This window comes from Dioscorea cayenensis, chromosome 4, assembly GCF_009730915.1.
Source record: "Dioscorea cayenensis subsp. rotundata cultivar TDr96_F1 chromosome 4, TDr96_F1_v2_PseudoChromosome.rev07_lg8_w22 25.fasta, whole genome shotgun sequence".
NCBI classification, from domain to species: Eukaryota; Viridiplantae; Streptophyta; class Magnoliopsida; order Dioscoreales; family Dioscoreaceae; genus Dioscorea; species Dioscorea cayenensis.
In genome coordinates this window covers 8,244,470-8,266,506 of record NC_052474.1, presented here as the reverse complement: position 1 = coordinate 8,266,506, position 22,037 = coordinate 8,244,470, and the positions used below count along the sequence as shown (strand labels likewise).

At 33.5% G+C, this 22,037-nt stretch overlaps 3 protein-coding genes, 1 long non-coding RNA gene and 1 pseudogene across 4 annotated transcripts; 1 reads left to right on the top strand and 4 right to left on the bottom strand.

Moving 5' to 3' along the window:
- On the top strand, positions 1-2,759 carry LOC120258872 (annotated as a pseudogene).
- A 384-nt stretch (positions 2,760-3,143) lies between these two features.
- On the bottom strand, positions 3,144-5,650 carry LOC120258871 (probable E3 ubiquitin-protein ligase ZFP1). Its single transcript, XM_039266326.1, has 6 exons — positions 5,478-5,650; positions 5,094-5,351; positions 4,249-4,643; positions 4,003-4,101; positions 3,663-3,830; positions 3,144-3,501 (listed from the first exon to the last, which is right to left on the bottom strand). Exons 1-6 carry the CDS (start codon positions 5,581-5,583, stop codon positions 3,352-3,354), a joined length of 1,176 nt encoding a protein of 391 aa, XP_039122260.1. The 5' UTR covers positions 5,584-5,650; the 3' UTR covers positions 3,144-3,351.
- A 4,635-nt stretch (positions 5,651-10,285) lies between these two features.
- LOC120259545 lies at positions 10,286-12,063 on the bottom strand. Its single transcript, XR_005536137.1, has 3 exons — positions 11,986-12,063; positions 11,188-11,274; positions 10,286-10,322 (listed from the first exon to the last, which is right to left on the bottom strand). It is a non-coding gene; the product is annotated as an uncharacterized LOC120259545 (long non-coding RNA).
- Positions 12,064-12,778: 715 nt separating this feature from the next.
- LOC120258651 (GDSL esterase/lipase At5g45960-like) lies at positions 12,779-15,623 on the bottom strand. The gene is made up of 6 exons (XM_039266101.1): positions 15,437-15,623; positions 15,069-15,324; positions 14,368-14,464; positions 13,207-13,278; positions 13,138-13,141; positions 12,779-13,066 (listed from the first exon to the last, which is right to left on the bottom strand). Exons 1-6 carry the CDS (start codon positions 15,587-15,589, stop codon positions 12,779-12,781), a joined length of 870 nt encoding a protein of 289 aa, XP_039122035.1. The 5' UTR covers positions 15,590-15,623.
- A 4-nt stretch (positions 15,624-15,627) lies between these two features.
- LOC120258650 (GDSL esterase/lipase At5g45960-like) lies at positions 15,628-20,142 on the bottom strand (the record flags this gene model as incomplete). Its single annotated transcript, XM_039266100.1, has 5 exons — positions 20,070-20,142; positions 19,700-19,737; positions 18,013-18,403; positions 15,771-15,901; positions 15,628-15,669 (listed from the first exon to the last, which is right to left on the bottom strand). Coding segments are annotated over exons 1-5 (606 nt in total), but the record flags the coding sequence as incomplete, so codon positions are not given.
- Positions 20,143-22,037: the final 1,895 nt, after the last annotated feature.

The following is a 22,037-nucleotide window of genomic DNA, read 5'->3' as shown; positions in this document are numbered from 1 at the left end:
TCATTCATGGCGTATAGGCCGGATGATGACTACGATTATCTCTTCAAGGTGGTGCTCATCGGCGACTCCGGCGTCGGGAAATCTAACCTTCTTTCCAGATTTACTCGCAATGAGTTCAGCCTTGAGTCTAAGTCCACCATCGGCGTTGAGTTCGCCACCAGGAGCATCCATGTAGATGATAAGGTCGTTAAGGCTCAGATCTGGGATACTGCCGGCCAGGAAAGGTTGTCCCTTTTTCTTTTTGTCTTTTTTTAATTGGATTTTGGTTCATTGTGTTGCTTATTAGATCGTGATTGATGTTGTTTTTGTTCTATTGGCGATGTCTAATCTTTTGATTTGATTTGTTCTTAAAAAAGATCGGTTTTTGCTCAGCTTGGCATTTTGTGGAATATTGTTTGAGTATATGACCTGTTTTATGTTTTGGAAATTATTTTTGGGAATTTCTTGTGGTTCAATGTGTTGAAATTGCATGTTGTATAGATCCGTATCAATTGATAATTTTTTTACTAGCGAATGGAACAATTGGAGGGATTCCTCTTGAAACCTAGCAAGCCTTGAAATTGATGAAATGGTTTGTGCTTTGTTGATTGAATTTGTTAAAATGAATTGAAATATTTATTTATGTGGCGATTGTATTCATTTGGTCTGCAAATTGAGATTGTTGTTCAGGCGATAGGATTTTAATAATGAGATGATTAATTTGATGAATTCCTGATTAGTAACACCATTGGTTTGATATGCCCTACTATATTTGAGCCTTGATTATTTTTTCTGCAGTTTATCAAGCTGTCTTTTTCTATGCTTTTTGTGGGGTTTTCCGTTGTTTGTTTTTGTTTACTTTTCGGGCGTTCCTGTTTGGTATGCTAGATGTGCTGTTAATTGTGTCTCTTGAAGGGAGACTAATGTTTTTATGAGTTATTTACCATTGCTTATTTTGCTAGCTTCCTTGAAATTCAACATCTGAGATTTCTGATTCTCACTTCCAAATTTACAAAGTGGTGGATAACACCTGGGTGATGTTGGTTTTTTGTAATAATTTTGATTTATCATACTATTTTATTGCCTTACTAAAATCTTATAAGCTCCATTTTATCATTCAGAATTGTCTAGTGGTTCTAAACCTTGATATCTCATTATACTTAATCATGGCAAATTAGCTGCTTTTAGTTAAACCCCCCTTGCGTATCTGTCCTTACTCCTTACTATATAACATAATGCCTGGTGGAACTTGATAGCCTTCATTAACCTTTTTGGAAATTTTAATGGAAAGAACTTATGTAGTTAGACTCAGTGTTAAGCTTTCTGAATGTTTGCTAGGCCTAGATGTTTGCTTTCTTTATCATACATTTTTCATGTATTCAACATCATCACACTCTTCTCCTTCTGAACTCTTTTTATAGATCTAGTTTTCTCATTATTAAGGTGGGCTAGAATTTCCTTATCTTGCAATCCTTTAAAGTGACCGACATTTGATTTAGATAAATGAAACTTCAATTTGGTATATTGTCCATTTAATTTTTTTTGCACAGTAAGACAATTTTGTGGCAAGTTCATGCCGTGCATTTTGTGCAGATCTTTGGACCCCCATAGTCTATAGAAATTATTCTATAATTGTTTGTTGCCTTCTAATTGTCATGGTCATTGCTCCTTTTTGTTCAAAGACAACTTTCACATCATAAGTCTCATCAGAAAACCTTTCATTGTTACTGTTCTTCTTCTTCTTCTTCTTCTTCTTCTTCCTTTTCAGTAATAAATTTCCACTAGGCCCTCACAGCGGCGGACATAATGATGTTTGGTTCTTATAAGCAATACAAAGTAGCTTTTCATTGGTTCTGATTGTCCTGCCAGTTTGTGAGAATAATAATCTCTCTGGTGACTTTGTTATTAAAGGCCTGGGCACTCATAGCTTAAATAATCAGCTCTTCAATCATGATGATTTTAACTTTTATATATTTTACAATTTTCAATGATTGTCCTAGCCATTTTCAGCAAAGCACCTCTCCTTAGACTTTTTAAATCCACCATTGGAAGTGAAGGAAATGGCTTCAATCTTCTAATGCTCCTCACACAGTAACTATAATCTTAATCTTAACTGTTTTTTTCAGTATAGCATTTTTCAATACATTGTTGGCACATTTTAGTGTTAGAAGTAAGTTGGATCCATTATCCATTACTTGTGATTCACCATTCCAGTAATATTACTAGCCAAGGGAGGCTCAGCTTTTCATTCTTGTTTCTTTGTAGCGATATTATGTCTTGACACATGTAGTTTTTCTTTATATCTAACTTTTTTTATCCTTTTTTTCTCGCTTATTCTGCAATAGATACCGGGCTATAACAAGTGCATATTATCGAGGAGCTGTCTGCGCACTGCTTGTCTATGATGTCACTCGTCATGTTACATTCGAGAATGTGGAGAGATGGTTGAAGGAGCTGAGGGATCACACAGATGCCAACATTGTGATCATGCTTGTTGGAAACAAAGCCGACTTGCGGCACTTAAGAGCTGTATCCACCGAAGACGCCAAGGCCTTTGCTGAAAGGGAGAACACCTTCTTCATGGAGACATCTGCCCTGGAATCAATGAATGTTGAGAATGCCTTCACTGAAGTGCTCACCCAGATATACCATGTTGTCAGCAGGAAGGCGCTCGAGATCGGTGATGATCCTGCAGCCTTGCCTAAGGGCCAGACAATAAATGTTGGCAACAAAGACGATGTATCTGCAGTGAAAAAAAGGTTGGTTGCTGCTCAGTGTAATTCAACATGCAAGCCGCAAGATCTTACAATCTCCGGGAAAAAAGGCAGCAATTGCTTCATGATGGACAGTCCTTCCTGCAACAGCAACTACTGAAATGTTTCTGATTCCAAAAATGTATGCCATAGGTTGAGGAAAGATGAAGATTATTTGTTGTCTTGTTTATTATACATTTTATCATGTCTTCTTGATTGTATTCTGTTGCTTCTAGTTTTATTAGAGCACTAGTTTGTGGCATTTGTTTATCTGGATCACTTGGTAGCAATATAAAATTTTCTACTTTGATTCAAAAATTGCTTGTTGTGAACTTGAGCAGCATTAATTCTATAAGGTATTCTTCAATGAAGATAGTTTTTATATTCAACAAGGAATTTGGATTCTTTTTATCACCAACTTCCTGCTTGCATATTCATAAAACAGTTTTTCTGATACTGGAACAAATGTTGCTATACAGAGAGCAAATTTCACCCTCTTAATTGTGAGGGTCAACGTTTGCAAGGGACACTGTTTTTGCGTCGTCTCTATTTACAACAATTGATTGGATGTGTTTTTTCTCCAACAAACAGACAAAAAAAAACAATAGTTTTTGGATAGTCATGCATCTCTTTTATCATTTGATGCGAAAGCCGAAGTTTTGCAGATTGGACAAAGGTTTTTCACCAATAACCATTGCTTTATGCAGTCAGCATGGTAATTGTGTCCACAATTCAACGTTCCCAGTCTCTCACTCTCTTCATACTCCACCTTTAAAAAAAATAAAAACAGAAACCCATCAATCTATCCGCAAGCATCAAAATATAATCATGATCATAAGTAACAAATGCATAGTTCAGATAAATTTTGACCCACTGCAACAAATGGTGAAAACAATGAGTATACACTTAATAGTTGGTTTTCTAGAATACCTGGCAAATGGAACAAGTTTCATTCTCTGGAAAAGATCTAGAAGAGCAATCAGAAAATGAAGATTTAGATGATGTGATGTGGAAACTCGTCTTTAGATTCTGAAGGATAGATTCCTCTGTCAAGCCAGTGCTGACATCTCCAATCTGCTCTTCTAAGGCAAGAAGTTCCTGTGTGAATGTTGAGAGCTTTGATTAGAGTTGCGAGAAATAAGGAAAACACAAACAGATTAAAATTCAATATTAATCGAGGTATAAGTTCTACACTGGTGCATGTTTCTGGGTGAAGATCCATGTTAAAACAAGCAGCCAATGAACCAATGAAAGGACATATTTCATTAACCTCATAAGTCATGTCGTCGATATCAAGTCTCATATCTCTATGCTGGTCAGTGACATCCCCAACACCATAAAACCTTGGAAGTTCCAATACAGCAGGATCCTAGAAGACAAGATTGATTATTTCCATTGCTATTACATAAGCATGTGGTATTTAGCTAGAAAAATTATACAGAGATCCTAAAAAAACAGTAGAAGAAACACATCTATACAAGTCCATGAGAAGCAGAAAACAGAAGTGAAGAAGCACCTCCGTTGATAGAATCCTCAAATTTCTGTGGCTTACTGAAACTGCAGTTTGAGGTTGCTGCAGGGGACCACAAATGAGTTTGGCGTTGGGTGGCGGGCAAGGTAGAAATCTGTTACCAGAATCCAGAGGATTGAATGAAGGATTGATAGTGGATGGACAAAAAGAGTGAAGAGGAAGCTGATAAGGGGGCGCTGGAAAATTAATATGCTGCCCATAATTCTGAACTTGTATGCTATGCAAGGGTGCTAGATGGTGATGAAAATTAGGTATAGGAGCAGGATTAGGCATAGGAGCTGACTGGAAAAGGAAAGCAGAATTAGCATTAAATGGAATTTCCTGGTATCCCTGCACACCCATGTTCGCCAACTCCACATCCCTTGAACTGAAATATCTTCCTGAAAAGATGAGTTATCATCTGAGAAGTACCAACACGTACATAAAAAAACTCATTATGTTCTACATCGGAGCTTGTCAACTAATTACATGAAAAAAAGTTGTTTAATTCAGTCAAACAGAAGAAAAACCAAGTCAACTAGAGAAATGCAGAAGAGAGAAGATATTTCATAAATAGAAAGCCAAAGCCACATTGAGAATTAAAATTCAAGGTTCTGAAATGCCAAACTCTAATAAGGCAGGCAAGATAGTTTTTTTCCCTTTTCCAGTAGAAAAAAATAAAACCAGCAGCTTGACAGAAGAATGAAACACAACAAACAAAAACAAGATGTTGTAAAACAATAAAAATAAAGAAATAGGGAACAGGGGCTCCTGAAACAACAAGGTTACTTTAGAAGCCCATAATGAGTAATTTCCAGCATGTATCACATTTTCATGATCCAATTGCATACCTTGCAAATGAGTTACAGCATGAGGGTTGCTCCAATTGGAACATCCACCACCACCTGCATTATTCCCAAATGGCGCCATCCAAGAGTTGTCAGGTGGAGCAGACTGACCTATACAGTTCCCTTGGTGTAAGTAATTACTATGATGCACTGCTGAAGAATCAGGATGGATTGTGGTTCCATTAGATCTGCTCCACAGATTTCTGCGAGATCCTTCTGTGGCTTGCAGAGCATTAATCCCTCCATATACAGCTGGGGTGGCTGTAGAGGGATTCAAGAGATTGAACCCAGATTCATATGGCTCATTCCACAGTGGTTGCTCAGTAATGACAGAGAGAGAAGATGAAGAAACATGTGAGCTGTTTAACCCATCATGGAAATGGTTACCTGGAACCACGGCAGCATTCTTTCTTTTGCAGGAAGCTCTAACGTAATCCGCAAAACTATTATGTCTACCATACTCATCCATGCCAACTCCTACTAGTCTGGACATGCTAAAGGATGGAAATTCATCAGCGGATCTGTCGTCTCTAGAGACAGAGAAACAAGCAAATGAAGGAACTTGATCGGCGATTATCAGGGTACAAAGGCATTGTGCCAGCAAAAATCAGTATTTGTAACAAGATGGGGACTTTGGATAACGCCATATTGATTTTTGTTCATATCATCGTGGTTTCTGACTTGGTTAAGACCAATATCTGTAGTAGTTCCAGGAATTGCTATCTCTGGTCGCATGCTTTGACTAGTGTGATTAACCATATTTGGTTGAGGGACGCTATGATCTTGATAAAAAAGGGTTTGGTCATGCCCTGATTTCAAAAGTGGCATCTGGTAGGAGCATTGTATGTTCCGCTGCCCCATCACTGGACAGCTACTTCTAAAAACCAAGGTGAATTAACAATGCGGCAGGAACTAAATGTTTTCCCAATCTCAGTGTCCAGATAATTGTCCCTGATCGAGAACAGATGCAAACCAAAAAAAAATTAGGATGAAATCCATCAAAATAAGTATAAATTACATGGAGATAGCATGACTTTGACCACCATCAGATCAATAACAAATTAGCAATAACAGTATTAAAGATACTGGGGATAACTTAAACACACTCAGATTTATACTTGGAAATGGAATTTATCCATATCTTGAACTTGTGATACAAAGGGTAACATAACGTGTAGGTAACTTTACTGTTATGCTGAGGCCAGTCCTCATGCCAACTCCAATACCGACAACTTAATTGTCAAGATACAGATGCATGAGAAAACAACATTAAGTAAATACTTATATGGGTGCTCTTATGCATGAGCAAATGAACGTACACAGTATCTATGTGACAAGGAAAAGATTCTAAACTAGAACATTGGAAGCATGAAAAGTTATGTTTCTCCATTTGTACCACAAAACGACATTCCACAAAAAGATTCTCAAAAAAAGCCAAAAACAAAATTTACCAACTCTTCATGTGTCCTAGAATATTACCAAAATCTTTATGAAAGCGATCAAATTCAGCCGAATTTGTCATGCTCCCAACAAATTATTAGTTACTAATTGGAAACTACTTTATACTCATACTTACCTGACAAAATTCACTCAACGAACACTTTTTCCCACTATTTTTTCCATAAAATGCATCACATCACCTTCCTATGTATCTTGCGCAAATTTACCCTTTTTCCAAAATTTTTACAGTTATCAATCGCTGAAATAAACCTTCTATCAAAATTCTGTAAGCTATAGAAACGAATGGTTAAAGACTGGCTCAAACATGCAATCCATGGACAAGTTTTACATGATAAATGAAAATAAGACAAGTTCTACAAGATAAATGAAAATAACACATGAAAATACCTACAAAATCCATAATGGAAGCATAATCACATCTTTTTAAACATCAAATAACTCCATAGTTTTGATTGTCCCCTTCAAACCACTTATTTCTCCACCATTCCTATCTTAAACTTACAACTAGATTAAAAAACTAAACATTTTTCAGCGAATTTGGCAAATAAATCATCAGTTAGGACAAAAATCCAAATTAAACAACCAACATTTATCCCCAAAACAAACAGAGAAAGATAATCAAAATTCAAGATATAATCTCTAAATTTTTTCAACATACGCTTGTCATAAAATTGACATCCTTAAAAATTAAACAAATTTCCTCCAAATTCAACATGTTCTTTACCAAACAAGCGCACACTAACAATCCATTTCCTCATCGCAAAGCAAGCAGAAAAAATCCCAAAAAAAAGCCCAAAAATCATGGGACAAAAAATCGATCAAACAATCACCAAGCAGGAAAATTCACACAAAATACAAGGACATGATCCACGATCGGTAAAACTCACAGATTCTCTCAGCGATCGCCGACGATGCCGCGAAGAATTCGCAGGAGGGATTCGTTCCCGAAGAGAAATGGGAACACGATTGAACCTGAAATGGGTGGTGGTTCTATTTATTTAGTTATTAATTTTAAAAATTTCTTTTCATGGGGTATATTTATACATTTTTATATCTACACCCAAACAAATATAATATTTACAGTTATACATCCAAAGCTTTCACTATTCAGCGAAACTTTTGATAAAAATGAACTTTAAGAGTACGTAAATGTGAAAATAATTTACTTTTTCTAGGGGTGTATTTGCAAATAGTTTTGAGAAGAACCCGCAAAAATCGCTGTGACTGGATAACTTATTGCACGCCAAGAGAACCAGGCTTGCCACGTCGGACAGCGTGGGCCCACATGATGTGAAATAAAGTAAACAAACAATGAAAGGAGAAAATTTAGAACTATTTTTGTCTAATAATTATAAATCATAAATAATTATTAATTAAATCATTTTTTTCTCATTCAAATTATGATTAATTAGAATAGCATTGATTAATAATATTTATAGTTGTTGTTATTTTTAATTTTTTGGATTAAAATTAACAATTATCATATTAACTCAAAAATAATTTATTTTAATGATTGAATTGGTCAAATTTGTTTATTTTAGATTTTTACATACAACAATATTTGTCACAACAATAGCAACTATAACATATTTAGATGTTAAAATGAACCAAATTTATTTGTTTAGGTTTGAACTCATAATATTCTAGTGAGAATAATTAGTGAGCTTGATTTTGTAAGTGTTGATTGTTTCCACTTCAGATTTCTCGTGAAATAAAATTATTAATTAAAATACATTAAATATCATAAAAACTGTAATATATATATATAATAAATATAGTAATCACATATGCAATCAGGGGAATGTGCACAACTAAAAAACTTTAATTGTCTGAGTCTCCTGATCACCAAACGATACATAAAAATTCGATCGCAAATCTAAACCCATAATCAAAAGTTAATTATCATCATCGTATCCAAATGAAACTTAAATTCAATATTGTTAAATATTCACACTAACATCTTATACAATGAGACTATTTTTTATAATAAAATTCTTACATAATTAAAAATAATAAAAAAAAATTATGAATGCCGAGAAACCGTATACTCTCAGTCATTTTAGTTTTTCTTTAATGAATGCCGAAAAATTATTAACTCTTAATCATTTTAATTGGGAGAGATTCAAACTCTTGACAGTTCAGCTTTAGCAAGATTTGGAAATTGAAAGTTTCTTAATTAAGTAACAAAATATAATCAGAATAACATGAGGCCACATGCATTTGTTCGCCATTCTTTAGCATTTCCAATATACTTGAGAGAGAGAGAGAAGGAAAAGAAGGAAGGTGGGTGGTGAGGACCAATAGGACCCACATTGCACCCAATGCTAATTTAATCAAGCAAAAAGTATTTATTTATTTTTAAAACAAGACTTGCAACTTAAAAACTGAATTATGGATGGTGGTTGATGGCATCCTACCAATACAACATTTCTCAATTCATGCAACTTGTGTATATATATATATATATATATATATATATACTTGGTGATTTATCATCACTCTCATTTTTATTTATTATGTCTTTTTAATGTCATTTTCCATCCGTATGAAAAATATCAATCAGAGAATTGGACATATCTTAAATTCGATTGCTCAAGTGTACACACATATTGATAGTTGCCATATTAATTTATAAAATCTACATATATTTATATATTGATACAAATGACAAACACGTTAAAAGATTATCAAGAAATAGATTATATAAATATTACCAAGAGATAGACATAATGATTTGATCGATCATTTAAAATTTATTAATCGACCATGCTGCTGACATTGAAAATCGATACCATACTACATCTCTAAAATTATTTTAAAACAAAACTAAATTAGATTTTTCTTTATCATGTAACTCTAGAAGAAAAAGATATAACATCTCCCTCAAGAGGACACACCGAATCAATTTGAAATAGTACTATAAATGAAAGTGAACTCCAAATATTGTATGAACAGTATAAGCACAGTAGTACAACAGTGCTCTAGCACAGGGTTTCAATATTGCATCTTTGCGCACACACACTAGAGTACTTCTACATTACTACTAAGAAATATGTTTCCCATTTTCAGGTTGAAAATGAACTATTGTTCATCAAATATGAATTGTATTTGTTTCAGGGCTAATTCATCATCACAAGCAATTAAAGGTTTACCACCAAAATTAGAGATTTTAGTGTAAAAAGCCATTCTGCTTATTGATGCAGAACATAAGCAAAAAGCTTGAGAATCAAGTGCTATAGTAAATAGCTATTGTCTGAGAGCTAAACAAACAAAAAGAATAATAACCTCAAAAGGCTATAAAAGAGTATAAATAAATCCCCAAGAATTATACCCATGCATCTGATAGGTAGGTGTGTAATATCATTGTATGAACTGACTATAAAATTTGCGTAGATACTTGTAAAAAGCATGATCCTTTCTTAGCTTGTAGCATAAGACCAAGAACACTCACTCCCAGTTCCGGCTTTCTTTTTGATTTCTTTTGCTGGAAATATAAAAGAGAGGTCTAATCATGAATTGCAAGGAGTTCTGAGTGTGATAGATGCAGTAATGGTTGAGACTCAGAACATGCAGATGGTTAAAACAAAGAATGGATAGCAGAAGGAGGGTCAAAGTTGCTGACAAAGCGATCTTGGAAGGAAATCATGTTTTTGAGACAGAATTCTCGTATGAAAATATAACAGCATTAAACCAGGAAAACAAAACCGGCTTTTCTTCTTCTCGTTTCTTTGCACCCTCGACTCCATTGTTTCCGTACCAAAATTAGACGCACTCGCACGAAAGAAAAGAAAATCATCGTATGCTTAAAAGATGTAACTCGCAAACAATACCTTTGAACCAAGATTTTCTCGGCATATAGTTCCTGGGAATTTAAGTACCCTCACTGCTGAGGACAAAGAAATTATAAGCCCTTTCATGAAAACTTGATGATTGTGATTATAAGTAATTATTCTAAACCTACTTGTTAGTAATCAAAACAAAACATGATTCAGATCAGACTTGGACCATTAGGGTCACTCCTGGCTAAGGCGTAGAGAAGTCATAAAACTAGTGCAACCCAGAACAACCCTCTATTTTCACTTCTTTTCAGTCACATAATATGTCATTATTCTACCCTCAGGGACCATAAATACAATCTCCAAGCTACAAAATTACCATGAGGCCTTTCTTGAATAATAGGGCCGACGAGAAATATGCAAAAATGGGAACTTCAAAATGTCTATTTCCCTACTTATTTCTTTATATCAATCAAATTTAGCATCATGACGCATGCTATGTGATTGTATTATGCTAACAACACTACTAGATCAGGAACATGTTGGAAATTACAATACACATATGTTAACAGTGATTGGGTTAGGATCAACAACATCTTGATTATTAGATAATTTTCTAACACAAAATTAATCATTCCAGTTGAGGAACATCATTACAACAGAGGTATAAATGGTTTTGCACCAGATTGGTTAGAGCCACTTCTCAGTTAAAAAAATGCATAGGCCAGAAAACCCATTATCACAAAAAAGAGAATTAACTCACACACTGTATAACAACATTCTTTGGATTTCAATTAAGATAATACAATGACAAAAATAAAATTCGATAGAAAAAGTCAGAAAAATTCTCCAACTTTTACCTAGATCTTTTCTAGCTTGTTCTGTCTGTCCCAGTTCTTGCAGCCTCATGTAGCAGTCAGGCGAGTTTTTGTTTCTCTATCTCCTCCCTATATGGAACATAGTCTCGTCATAACAATAATTAAACCTTTTAAATATACAGAGAAACAAGAGTAAACTGTTCCGAGGATGCAAATACCAGATGAACATTTACAAACTAAATATGAGAAAATTAAACCATCAAGTTTTGGTACACTAAAGATAGCCTATCCAACCAAAAATGAACCTTTTGTATTCCATAAGACTGAAAAAACTTCTAGATGGAAAGGACAAATGAAACTTGTAGTAATTATTACAAAACAAACAGAGATTTAACTGAATGAATTTAACATTCCATTTCAGATACCACATAAGCAGCATATTTCTTGGATAACAACAAAACAAATAACATGTAATTAATAGTGGCAAATAAAAAAAAAAAAAACCAATGAATTTTTATGCTCAAAGTAGTTTTTCAAGTAACTCAACAAACTGTTAAGGTCCACATCAGATTATTGATTATTATTCACTATACTTTAGTTCGTTATGTGACCAATAAGCAGCTATCAGAAAAATCAGACGAGAACCAACAAACTTGTGGTCAGATTAGTCAACCAACTACTCCAGATGAAAAAGAAGAATTAAAATTTTCTTGGATGGGATGAACAAAGCAATCTTTTTTTTCTATTGAGATGAGAACAAGAAAGGGACTGTGCAATACTGAGTACAGAATCGTTGGATCAAAACAATTAGGATATAATCCCACCCAAACTTCCACATACCTTTCATGCTTTGAGAGTTCAGATGCTATATTCACCTGCACAATAGAAGCAACTCACTTCGTTACTTTTCGCCATTTAGATACCCATTAAATAGGAATGAAGATGCAATATATAACACAGTAGCACTAATATTTAGCATGCACTCGTGACTGAAATGGCGGTGTTCAATAATGCATAAAAACCGTGACACCACGTCACTCATTTATCATCTCGTTTCATTTCCTTGGGGAAAACACATAAAAGCAGAAAAGCAAGTGCAAGACTGATGGACGTTCTGGCAGTTTTGAGATGCGAGGCCCTCATGAGAAGATCGATTTTAATCTGACTGAAACTTGTATAGACTTACAATCATGGCTCAGTGAAGCTCTGATGTTAGAGTTTTTGTAAAGAAAATTTGAATTTCAATAAAAATACAGCTCAAACTCATATGGACAAATGTGTAGTATCAAGGGCAGCACTCAACTGCTGAATAAGAATAGGTGATAGACTTTTCACAGTAAGCATCAAGAACAAATATTGTTAAGATTCATCTAATGTTTAGAAATGGTTATTAATGATCCAATTCAGAATATTTGGCAATTTGGTTTTCCAAAAAGATGCAGCCAACATGTATACTAGATAAAGAACATCTGCAAACTCACACTATACCTCTATTTAAACTATACTCTGATGTAATCTTGTAGAAATTCTACTATGTGCTCATACATCTCAGTGGAAGTATGGAATCGTGCAACGTCATTCTTGAAAGAATTATGATTAACACTGTTATTTCATAAAGAAGGGAAAGATAATCCTACTTACATTTGCTTTCGACTATTGCCAGTCTTTGGTTGAAACCAAATTTTGGATTTGCTATCCTCAATAAGACCCTCAGCGTCTCCTTTCTGCAGTTAGCATCATTATAATCAAAGGAAATGCAACAATCATAAAGAGAGTTTATGTCTGAAGCTTCAGAAGCAAACCGTGGCCATGAACTGCATGATAGAAGCTGTTGATGGCCTAAAGCTGGCCCACAGTGGCATGCGAAAAACAAAGGCTGAACATTAATAATAAAGCTGCAAACTGAGTAAATAGAGCCAGCCTGAAGATTTTTGAGCAAGAAACTTTAAAACAGGATAGAGCTCGACATAAAGCAACAAGGAAAATCTTTACAGCCCTGCTCAGGCAGATAGAAAATGGCACAATAATGCAACGACAAAACAAGATTAAGTGCTAACAAACCTCAGTCTCTTCTTCAGAATCATCTTCAGATTCATGCTCAGATTCCTCCCTTTCCTCATAGTCAGCTTCCTCCTGTCAGACATTAAGGATAGATCCTTCTTTTATGTAGCACTCATAAACGCTCCAGATCATCAAAATTTCTTCAGGTGAAATAATATTTATCTAAGATCAGTCAAAAACTGGCACCCAGCATGTACAGGAAAACATTAATGTGAACTAGTTGCCAGCAAACACAACCTTGGTCCAGTTTGTTTCAACCAAATCAAGTTGTTTTTATTTGTCTTAGCTAAGCCAGGTGCATACTTTCTATCAGAGAAAAAATAAATAATAATAAATTACAGAACAGCTCTGCAATTTGAAGAAATTCAAATGGCTTTAAGCCTTTAACAACAAATCTCAATCAGAGGTGGGATAATCATCTAGATATAATCCAAACACAAAACAAGCACATGATTTCAGGTCAGCCATGACATTATGGAGGTACATAGATAAAGTTAGGTTTTGAAACATGGTAAGTAGTTTTCCTTTTATGTATTGAAAAGCATGCTGGTCAAGCCCTTCTTTTACAACACTAGCATAAACAAGTCTTATAGTGATTCATAATGCGATAATTCAATAGTTTAATTTTCTATATTAAATGTAATATAATTATTAAATGCTAGTGAATTAAATGTAATATAATTTTTTAATTCACTAGCATCACTGTTTCTACCAAACTCCTATTTACCAAAAAATTAAATGTAATATAATTATTTAATATATACATATATAACAAATTAACAACAATATTCTCTTATATAAATACAACAATTAACATTAATTTTAGTAATTAAATATCTCGAACACTATGATTATTCAATTATATGAAACAAATACTTAAAACTCAATCAGTTTCCCTTCTGAATCCACTGAACATCACAAGTACAAATAACACCAACAAGCCAACAATTAAAGAGTTCTAAACTAAAATTGAAGAAATTATCAATCTCCAATAAAATAAGCTCAATACCCAAATTAATCAAAAATGCACCAGATTCAATGCTGTGATGCAATTGAGATTAATTAGATGACTCCAAGAAGTTATCTATTAAAGGCTTAAAATAGTTGAAGAGTGTGAGGTATGTCTTCTCAGTGGGATGAATTGAATCCCAAAATACATACTTTGATGCATCAATGCAAACAAGAGAGTTTGCATTGCATGCCAACCCTGCCTCCACCATCCCTGTTCCACAACATCCCACCATGGTCTCCTCAAACCCTAATCAAATAACATCAAGAGAAAAATATTAATTTTTATTGCAAAATTATAACTTCTTAAAAGCAAAGTAATTATTCTATTTAATTATTTGTGTATGGGGATTATGGCAAAGCAAATTAGGTTTTGACAACATGATGTTGATGAATGTCCTATCGAAGTGAGACCGATAATGGTGACAAAATGATACCACATCCATCAAAATTATATATATATAATTGTACACAACATACAAATTTAGTGTGCCATATGTTATCTTTGATCTATCCTAAAATCAAGTATAAGATACAATAACTAAACGATTAATAATAACATTTGTTTCTACAACTCCGTATTTTTGGTCATTTAAGTATATGAATTTCAAATCAGGGTGATTTGGTTCGTGAACCAATAAAGAGTGCAAACTAAACTATTTAAGAATAAAAGTGACCGGTTTTTAAGTTTATGAATGTTTATTTCAGATAATAATATTGTCCGTAACTTCAACCAAATCTAAAAGTGCATATGGAAAGAAAACATATTTTACCTTAAAAAATCAATTAGCAATTAGATTAAGTTTGCATTAATTGTTAAATAAAGAAATAAAGAAATGAGATCATATACTCACCATACTTGTTTGGAGAGAGAATGAAGTCATATAAAGGAGTAAAGACATCCACATATATGAGTTGGGCCCCTTGTAACACTGTTGAGGCCTTTCGCAAGATATCTTTGAGCTTATTGTTGTAAATGATGGACATGGAGTTGAAAGCCTCAATGCATTTTCTATCACCAAATCCAAATAGAGTGATAATCACTGGCAAACACCCAACTGGAGGAAGTCCTACCACTGCCATTTTTCTAGCTCCTAATTTGTGTATTCCCTTTCCAAAATTTCCAAAACATGCATAACATTAGGGTCACAGTTCCATATGCAAAAATCTTGGTTCATCTATTAAATATGCTGAATGAAAACTAAATTAGACACAAGCATACCTGTAGGAATTCTTGTAGATTTTGCAGGACAAAGTTTTGATAATCTGCAATTGAGAACATCTTCTTTCTGATTGGAAGAGGGATGTAATTAGCAGCAAAATCATTTGTTCCAGCACTTATAATAAACACGGCATTGTTCATTATCTTATCCATTCTATCCGGCCCAACCTGCAGTTCTATTCTTGACAGATAACTCTGAAATAATCTATTTGTTCACCCATTGGAATTACTTGCTATGTAGAACCCGAAACAAAACAAAGAGAATCACAGCATCATTATAAAAATTAGCATATAATTGAGAAGAGAATTAAGAGAGAGATGTTTAATTAATTACATTGATTTCTGCTGTTAAAGGGTCAAATCCAGAGCCAGCAGATGCAAAGCAGACACCAGTAATCAGATCATCAAGACTTAGTGAAGGGTCTAAGTAAGCAGGCACCTCCTCTTTGAGACCAACATATGAAGCTTCACATTTGAAATTCAAGTTTAAAATGATTCAATTCAACATATACTTATGTAATGCTTAATGATTCAAAAATTAATGTAGTGTTTGGTAGTATTAGAACAGAAAATAGCGAATAAAGAATAAAGGATGAAATTAGGTACTGGAATAGAATAATAGACAATAAACAGCAGTTATTCTTAGCCCCTTGTTTAGCAAGAGAGGAGAATAATCTCAAGAATAAACTAATACTACTCCAAGGATGAATTAGCTATTATTGAGAAAAGGGAATTATTACATGAGTAAGGGAATAGAATACCTCATTCTATTCTCTCATATTCATCGGTTGTTTGCCTGTTATTCAAGAATCATGGTTTATTCTTCCTTTATTCCTACTGTCAAACACTATCTCATGAACTTTTTAACAAGAGAAAAACAAAGAATGTTATTGACTATGTTACGCTTTGGTGAATGGAAGTAAGTGTTGAACAATGAAGTAAAGAAAAAAGAACATTCTTATCTAAAATTTTCCTTGCATTTGCTTGACCATTTCATTCTCAAAAGAAGGACCATTCACCATCTTGGTTTCTTCATTGTTTCAATACTTTTCCATCATTTAAAGCATCTGCCCGAGGAGTGTTAAACAATGAAGGATCAGTACAATAGATAACACTACATGTTTCCTTTCATTTCTCAAACTTATACTTCAAACAACAAATTGATGGAGGGCAGCTAACCCCCACTTTAAAATCTAATAAAAAGTATAGTAGAAAAAGAATTATAACCAAAAAACGAGATTCCTCAACTCTGCCTGTGCCCACTGGCAATGCTGAAACCAATATCCTAAAGAATATATAAAGATATTATCTCTGATATAAAGTTCAGAACAAAAGCTAATCAATGAGATTAAACCTATTGATACCAGGAAGTAAGAACAGAATTGGAAAATACTTCATTTCTTTGTTAACTACAAGGCAAAAGAAGCCAAGATTCTTGTTAAATACAACGGATCAACAGAGAAAGTAAAAAAACAACCTCTTGTCTTAAAAAAACACCAGGAAGAGTCCACCAATCTCTATTTAGAGAACCCTTTCCACTCCTCTTATCTCTTATATTTATTCAATTAAGATGATTTAAATATCACTAAACTAAATGGAATATGTAACCCGGTTTATATAGCCCATGATGCCAGTACGCTAAAACAAAAGTTTTAATCATATTATTACCAAGGCCTAAGTGTAATCCTGGTTATTTTACTGTGATATAGAGTGTACTTTGGTCTTTATATTTTAAAAACATTCACTGTGACCCTTGTACTATGCATGTAAAGTTCACTTTAGTTTGTATATATTTAAATTGGGCTCAAATGATTGGCTGTAAATTTAAAAAAAATATTATTTTCCACACGGCAACCTTTTCCACACGGACCCAACCTGGCTTCAACTAAACCTTTAATATCCATTTCATCATTAATTAAACTAAAAAATCTATACTTATAGTATAAGGATGATAATACATATTTTTAAAATACAGAAGCACAAAATGTACTATAGAGTATGTACAGAAAACAATAGTACTCTTAACCCTGTAATTATTTGTATATGTTGGGGTGCTAGATGGATATGTTTATGCAATACTTGGTACAAATATGGTGTGAGAATTTCACAGGGAGTGATGGCAGATGAAGTGAAAGGAAAATAAAACTCAATGGAACCAATTTCTAATGTCAGAAGATGTTAGATGGTGGAAGACTACCTCTAGCGAAACTTGCGATGAAGGTTGAATGCTATTGGATTGAAAAGTTTTGGCACAAATACAAGCACAATTGTGTCTGCTGTCCTGATGGTAATTTTGATGAGATCATAACAAAATCCCTCAACATCAAACAAAAAAATTTCTTCTTTTAGCAGAAATTGTTGAACACAACGCCTAAAAACAAGTCATCTAACTGTGATTTTCTTGTGCTCAATGCCTACATATACAGTTGAAAGGTAAAATTAAAAAAATATAAAATGTATAATGGATTCCCTTGATTTCCTCAACAATTTCATTCTCAAATCAAAGTCAAACACAATAAAATCAGTTCCTTTTCTTCTCTCCAAGAGAGAAAGACAGAGAGAGAGAAGAGAATTACCTGCAAAGTCAGTGAGGAGTCTTCCATTGGTGAACCTGCCAGTGGGTTTATGGCCAAAGAAATCCTTACCATAAGGCAAGAAATCACTCTTGTAAGGTGTGACTAAGTAGTTGTTGTTTCCTGAGTCCAGAGTTGAGTCTCCAAAAGCAAACACTGCTGAGACTCTGGTCACATTTTGCTTCACAGCAGCTGAACTGCTGTCTGCTTGCAGCAAGCCTTGACAAGATGAAGCCAAAGCAAGCAAGAAGATAAGAAGAACAAGAGATTGAGAAAACAAGCAATGTGGTTTCTTTGTGGAAATCTCATCAGCCATGAAATCAGATGATCTCATCAGCCAGGAAATCTCAGATTCATGCTCAGATTCCTCCTTTTCCTCATAGTCAGCTTCCTCCTGTCACACATTAAGAATAGATCTTTATTTTATGTAGCACTCATGAAAGTTCCAGATCATCAAAATTTCTTCAGGTGAAATATTATTTATCTAAAGACCAGTCAAAAACTTGCACCAGCATGTACATGAAACCATTAATGTGAACTAGTTGCCAGCAAAAACAACCTTGGTCCACTTTGTTTCAACCAAATCAAGTTGCTTTTACTTGTCTTAGTTAAGACAGGTGCATACTTTCTACCGGAGAAAAAATAATAAATAATTATTTACAGAACAGCTCTGCAATTTGAAGGAATTCAAGTGGCTTTAAGCCTTTAACAACAAACCTCAATCAGAGATGGGATAATCATCTAGATATAATCCAAACACAAAACAAGCACATGATTTTTCAAGTCAGCCATGACATTATGGAGGTACATAGATAAAGTTAGGTTTTGAAACATGGTAAATAGTTTTCCTTTCATGTATTGAAAAGCATGCTGGTCAAGCCCTTCTTTTATGACACTAGCATAAACAAGTCTTATAGTTATTCATTATTCAATAATTCAATAGTTTAATTTTCTATATAATCTAAGGTTCTCAGACCCGGACCGGGCATCGACTCGGAAAAGGTTAGGGGTCAAGAGTCGAGGGGTTCAACCAGGTTGAATCAAGGTTGAACCGGGGTCAACAATTTTTATTAAAAATAATATAAATTTTAGTTATATATAATTAAAAAAATCAAATATTGAAGAATAAAAATATAAAAACATGACTTTTTCAAATTTTTAAGCAAGTATTTTTACATAAATAAATATTGAAGTACACCACATTAAAAAAATGTGAAATACGCTAAATAATATAAAAATAAACTAGTACAAAATTAATTGAAAAACATAAAAAGATTTAACTAGGAAATAAACAACTAAGAAATGCATAAAAAAACATAAAAAAATATACCCTCGGTCTCCCCCTTTCTTAGTTTTACAATTTTACACCCCAAACATTAGGATATTATAAAATAAAATAAAATTAAAAAAATTAGATGCAAACCCGGGTTGATGACCCGGCCAGGTCACCAGGTCATGGTCCGATCGGCCGGTTTAAAAGTTCAAAATCTGATCTTAAGGGCATGTCTAGGTCAACCCGGTCCGACCGGCCGATCTGGGTCTGAAAACATTGATTTAATCAAAATGTATGTCTTCCACAGCTGCTTTCGAGCTTGGAGTGATTAGTCTCTTAGGATATAGCTGTGTTTCTTCATCATTCCCCAAAAGAGATCATATATCAAAATATACGCACAAATAAAAGAGTGCTTACTTGCTTGAATGTGCGAGGACGAGTAGAAGTACCAGCCACTGCAAGGAGTGACACGAAATTAGTCGGCCTATATCAACAAAGAATCAAAAGACTGACATGAATTCACTAATTCATTACAAAAGAACAGTATTTTACTAAAATTACTCGAAACCGCACCATAGAAACTACAATGAACAAACAAAGATTTCAACTTTATTAAAAAACAAGAAAAAGAAAACCCTAAAACAATCACATAAATGCAAGGCACAAATAATATCAAGCAACAAACAACAACCAATTTAGATGCAAATCAAATCAAAGGACCAAACCAACAAAACAAATTCATCATAGAACGATGATTCTAATAACAGGGATTGATAGAAGAGCTCACTCATCTCCTCATGTTTGGAGAAGTTCCTGCGACCCGTGGGCTTGCCCTTTAACTCTCTCTCTCTCTCTCTCTCTCTCTCACACACACACAGAAGATATATAACTAGGATGCTCCATATACTTTTAATATTTTAATTTTAAATTCAAACAAAGTTTGGTAACGTTTAAATATTAAATTATTTAAAATATAAACATTATGCAACCAGTAAATATTGCTTTTAAATTTTATATTACCTCTATAAATATACCTACATTCTCAAACAAAACACATTCTTCTCCACTTGAAGCTCTGAATTTTTGCTTTTATATCATCCACAAATTAATTAAATTTTCTCAAAATTATATAATTGATAATTTAATAGGTTGATTGTGGATCTCATTTTATAATATAACTATTATTGGAGATAATTTCATGAGTTGATGAGCTGATATGACCATCAAACTCTATGATAGTCTACCCATTAAAGATGCATTAATAGGGGATTTCTTAGGTGCTTTGATGGTAGTAAAAATGATCCAACGGTTTAAATTTGATTGGATATTGGTTGGGGGATCTGACTCTAAAAAAAATTTAAAAAAAATTGATTATTTGGCCAAATTCTTAAAAACATTCTTTTTTACAACAAAAAAAATAACTTTTGCCAAAACTACTCAGTTCAATTCAGGTAAATAGCAACAGCAACACTAACTCAGGTCGCTTGGAGAAAGGAGAAGGTGGCCCGAGTTCGAAACTCATGTAGAGGGTATTTACTTTGTGAGAGTTTGGACTCTTTGTGCAAACCCAAAAACTCAAGGTGAGAGAGCATGAGACATTAATTCCGGGCACTTTTTGATTAACTAGGAACATGTCCCTTTATAAAATAAAAAACAAAAAACTTTTTATTTGGAACAAGTTTTTCTTTAGAAATTAAATGGGCTAATTTAATTATTGTCATTTTTTTTTACATGAAAAATGAAAAGAAGTTGGGTTATATATATATATATATTGTTGAAATTAATAAACTATATTTCCAAGGATCATAAACATAGACACATTTTATACATAAACTATACTCTCTTTCAATCGTCTACTCTCTTTTTATTTTGTCAGAAACAAAATTCTTCGTCTATACTCTATAGGGAACTAAAAATTTGTGAATAGATGGCAGAGAGCGACCAAAATATATTCATAGTTAAATTAGAATATGAGCGATGCTATTTTTTTCTTGAATAGATTCTACGAATAGGTTTCCGAATGACGTGGATGCCTAACTTATCATCCACATCCTCATCCACGTCATTATATATTTTTATAAAAACTTTAAATTTGAACTTTAAAAATTCTTAAATACTTAAAATTAAAAAAATTATAAAACTATATCTAAAATTATAAACCCAAATACTACAAAATCTATGAACTAAAAATCTAAATTTTAAACCCTAAATAATAAATACTAAACCCTAAACCCTAAATCCTAAGCCCTAAACCCTAGACCCTAAATCCTATGCCCTAAACCCTAAACAAGAAATCACAAACCCCCTGCGGGGGTTTGTGATTTCTAGTTTATGGTTTAGGGAGGGATTTTCGGTTTATCATTTACATGTTTATTTTTATGATTAAATGTTTAAATTTAGGATTTAGATAATAAAATAAATTAAAATTTTCTTTTAAAAAAAAATAAAGAAAGAATGACGTGGATGCTGACATGGATGTCAACTTAACATCCACTTCATTCGGAAAACCTATTCGGGAAATCTATTCGGTAAAAATATCATTACTCTTAGAATATTAGTTGAATTAAGATATATGTTATATTTTCAAATAATATCCATAATTTGTGTCATGCCAATATTATGATTCAAAATAATTAATAACGCTTGTCCACAAATTATCCAACATACATATATACACATGCTTCATTATAAACGCAAAATTAAATTTTATTAAAAAAATAATATCTACAAACACACACATGTATATGAGTAATCA